This window comes from Drosophila montana, unplaced genomic scaffold (assembly GCF_035044405.1).
Source record: "Drosophila montana isolate Dmon_TW-CO22-7 unplaced genomic scaffold, ASM3504440v1 contig_3733_1, whole genome shotgun sequence".
Classification (NCBI taxonomy): domain Eukaryota; kingdom Metazoa; phylum Arthropoda; class Insecta; order Diptera; family Drosophilidae; genus Drosophila; species Drosophila montana.
In genome coordinates, this window is record NW_026998620.1 from 1584410 (window position 1) to 1588412 (window position 4003).

Consider the following 4003-nt stretch of genomic DNA (forward strand, 5'->3'; position numbering starts at 1 on the left):
TAAGTAATGCGCCCAGCAGTAGCAGCGGCAGCAGCGGCAGCGGCAGCAGCAGCAGTTGGCCCTAAACTTTGCCGTTGCCAACTGCAGTTAGCTAAAAATGCGTGGACCGCTGAGTTTTGTATACCCTGTATTTATAGCAAATGGGTCTTATGCTAACTTAACAGTTGTAGGATATTTTGGATTAAGTTTATATATATTCTTGATCAGCATTAAGTGCTGAGTCGATCTAGTCGTCCATCCTTCTATTAGAGTGCATCTCTCTCTCTCTCCCTATCTCTCTCTTCCTCTCTCTCTATCTCTCTCTCTCTCTCTCTCCTTATCTCTCTCTCTCTCTCTCTCTCTCTGAAAACTCTTGAGATTTGAAATATATATTCTCCTGAACTATATGCACAAGAAATTTCTTATTTTATTTTAAAATTTCTTCTACTATTTTCCGAATATCGATAAATATCGATTTTAAGATTTCTTCTTAGAAGCATAACTCTAAGCTAACTAAGAGCTATAAGAGCTTCCGCTTGGTACACCCAAACTAAAAGTCTTTCATTTTTCGAAAACATGCCCAATTTCTTAAAATAAAGTAAAACCTTAATTAATAAAGGCTTAAACGCTTTGTGCTCTGGCATGTATACACATTAGGTCGCCATAGTTAAGTTCTAAGATTTTCATAAAGATCGGACAATAAAGTCCGAAGTTGACCAAGAGTGCATTTCCCATAGAAAGGGTCTTAGCTGTATGTCAAGCTTTTTGGAAGAAAGTTTGGTTTGTCTACAGGGTATTTGCTAGTCGAACACTGCTTACTCTTTGTTGGTTTCTTTTTGGATGCGTCTCGAACTTTCTTCAATTTGTTGTTTAGCACCTCACAACAAAGGCCGAGGGCGCGAATATAATAGCTGGCAGGTGCAAAATACGCGTCCATTGTGGCTGCCATTATTGTTGTTGTTGCATTGAAGCTGGCCCGCGTTGGGCGAACGCCTTTGAATGAGCCCAAAATGCGCGTAACGAAATATTTGTTTTATTTTTGTAGCAAATTGCTTTGTTGTATTCTTGGCAGAGAGAGCGCGCGCGCCCGCGAGGGAGAGGGAGACGGCCGAGGAAAGCGCAGTGAAAATGAAGATTTAAGCAGAAGAAGAAGAAAAAAAAAACCCGAAAAATAAATATAAGTGGGTGAAATTTGTAGAAAACGTTTTCGATTTTTTGGGGCTGATAACAAAGAACGAAATGAAAGTTGAAGATGCGCCCAAAAGAAATGCAAATCGCCCGAGTTGAGACAGACAAAGGTGCGTATGAGTGATGCCTGCATGCAAATTGCGAATGGAAAAGCGAAATGTGAAATGTGAGAAATGAAAGAGCATTTAAATTGTAGATATTTTTCGGAATTATTATTTGATTCTTTGATGTAGCAGCATTTGTTAGAGTTTTCTTTTCGGTAAAAGTAGGAAAACACAGTTCGAGTTCGAGATACAGATACAGATACAGATGCAGATAGTAGATAGATAGATAGATAGATAGACAGATAGTTAGATAGACAGATAGACAGATTGATGATAGATAGCAAAGAGCGACAGTTGGCTGCGGCCTTTGATTTATGGGCGCGACTAGTTTCAAGCATTTTGTGCACATAAATCAAAGCGACGCAGCCATGAAAATACAGTTAAGATACAGATACAGATGCAGATGCAGATACAGATACAGAGTGTAGAGTGAAGAGATATTTAGTATAGTACAGAGTGAAATTAGGTTGGGGTAGATGTTGGCTCTTGTTGTTGTTTTTGGTGTGCGTAGATGAAAAGTGAAGTTGTTGTTGTTGTTTGTGGTGTGCGTGTGTGTGTGTGTGTAAATGTTTTCTCGGCCGTCTCGCGACGCTGAGAGTTAACTTGTGGAAGGCACTTGATTGGTTGTCAGGGGCCATTGGCCCGCTCTCTCGTTCACGTTTAGGTAAATAAATTAAAAAATAAATAATTTATAAATAAATATAAATATAGACATTAATGAAATGGTCATCATTTTCTTCTTCTTCCTCGTCTTCTTCTTGTTTTGTTTAGCAGCGAATGTTCTCTCTCCTTGTCATCCATCGATTTGTGTGTGTGCGGACTGTCGCCTTACCGCCTGGTCTGCTTGTAGCCCTGGTAGGCGATGGTCTGGGCCACGGGCGAGCTGTAGGCGCCATGCGTGTCCCAGCCGGAGTTGCCGCCGGAGGACCAGCCGCCGCTGGCGGCACCGCCGCCCGAGGACCAGCCACCGGAGCTGACCGCAGGCGTGCCGGAGCTCTTGCCGCCGAAGAGGCCGCCGAGACCGCCGAGCAGACCGCCGCCGCCGCCGGAGCCGCCCAGGCGGCTGAGACCGCTGGATGCGCCGGCAGCCAGAGCCAGGAAGAAGGCGATCACGGACACAACCAGCGCCTTCTTGGCCATGAAGAGCAGACCGAAGATGGCGCCAACGGCGAGCACGGCAACCTTGGCGCCGACGCCCAACAGGATGGGCAGGAACTTCTTGAGCAGCTTCTTCTTGCGGGTGCGCGACTCGACGACCAGCTCACGCAGATCGGCCTTGATGTCATCGGGAATGGCGCGGGCGACGCTGCGGGCGGCATTGGCAAAGTTGAAGTTCAGCGAGCGTTCGGCAAAGAAGCTCTTCGCGTTGTCCATGAAATAGTTGCCCATCTCGGCGGTGCGTGCCTCCACGCTGGGCGCGGCCTCCACGGCGATGGCGTTGTCCAGCGATTTGCCCTGGCGTCCTTCATTGGCCTTGACCAATGAGACGCCGCCGAAGAGTTCGATTTGGGGATTGTCGAAGATGGACTTGGCCTTGCGGAAGAGCTGCAGGGAGAGAGAGAGACACGGGAGAGAAAGGGGAAGCACATATTAGCGAGGGCTTATTAACTGGTTCACAATAGTACAACTAATTTAACAATTATTATCAACAATTATTGTTCATATATTCCCAAGGCACGTTTAGCACACTTTCACTTCGCATCCTTTGCGTGTATTGTAAATGTATTTATATAGATTTTTTTTTAGTTTTTTTTTGCATGTCTTTAGAAGACTTTCACTTGCAGCTTCGTTCGTTCATCATCGATTTGCCGATGATATCATTTTCACTTTCACTTTATTATTGTCATTTGTTGTGTAATATTTAATCCTTGATTCTTGATTGTTAGTTAATCCGTACCGTGAGCTGGAGACACGAGATGGAATCAGCTTCCAGGCATTTGGCAAATGCGCCGCTCTGCTCGTCGCTCGTCGCCGCCGCTGCCGCCGCCACAGGATCGGCCGAGATGCCGGATGCCGCTAAGAGCAGGACGCAAGCGCTGACAATGAAGAACTTCATGGCTGTATTTCGGTTTTGTACTAAACTGAATTTCTTAAGCACCACCGAATTCACTGGTGTGTTCATTCGAATGGAACAAGCTGCGGTTTGATAATTTTTCGACGCTGTCAGGCTGTTTTTAAAGAGTTTCCAACCTAACGGACGCCTCGACGCGGCATAACGTAAAATTATGTAAAAAGTGCACACACACACACACAAACACGCACCCGCAAAGAGCAAGAGCGAGAGCGAGAGAGGGAGCGACCCAGCACTTGGGCCCAGGCAGCGACGCCGGCAGCGCATAAACAAATGTGAGAGGGCTTGAGCCGCCGCACACGTGCGGTCGCCGCGAGAGCGCCGCAGCAGCAGCATCTCAGCTCAGCTCTTAGAAGACGCGTTAGGTGAGCAGCGACGCCAACGCTAAATGCTCACGCGCTTTTGTCTGCCATGGCTGCTGCTGCTTCCGCATTAAAGAAAGTCAACAGCGCAGCGCAAGGGCTTGACACTGCGGCGGCGCAGCGTGAGAGCGCACGAGAAAGTTGCGCTTGTGGGCACAAGAGAGCGAAAGAGCTTATGAGCCAGCGCCAAGGTTGTCTGTCGTTGGTTCGTGCTCGCTCACGCAGCTCACATACACAAAGGCAGCTGCATATGATTTGCTGCTGCTCATCTGCCTTTGTCAGCAGCCTCCCCACTCTCG

General features: G+C 47.1%; 1 protein-coding gene across 1 annotated transcript; it reads right to left on the reverse strand.

Moving 5' to 3' along the window:
• Positions 1 to 2087: 2087 nt before the first annotated feature.
• Positions 2088 to 3393, reverse strand: Osi6 (DUF1676 domain-containing protein Osi6). The gene is made up of 2 exons (XM_064694413.1): positions 3169 to 3393; positions 2088 to 2816 (listed from the first exon to the last, which is right to left on the reverse strand). The coding sequence occupies exons 1-2, from the start codon at positions 3391 to 3393 to the stop codon at positions 2100 to 2102; spliced, it is 942 nt and encodes a 313-aa protein (XP_064550483.1). The 3' UTR covers positions 2088 to 2099.
• Positions 3394 to 4003: the final 610 nt, after the last annotated feature.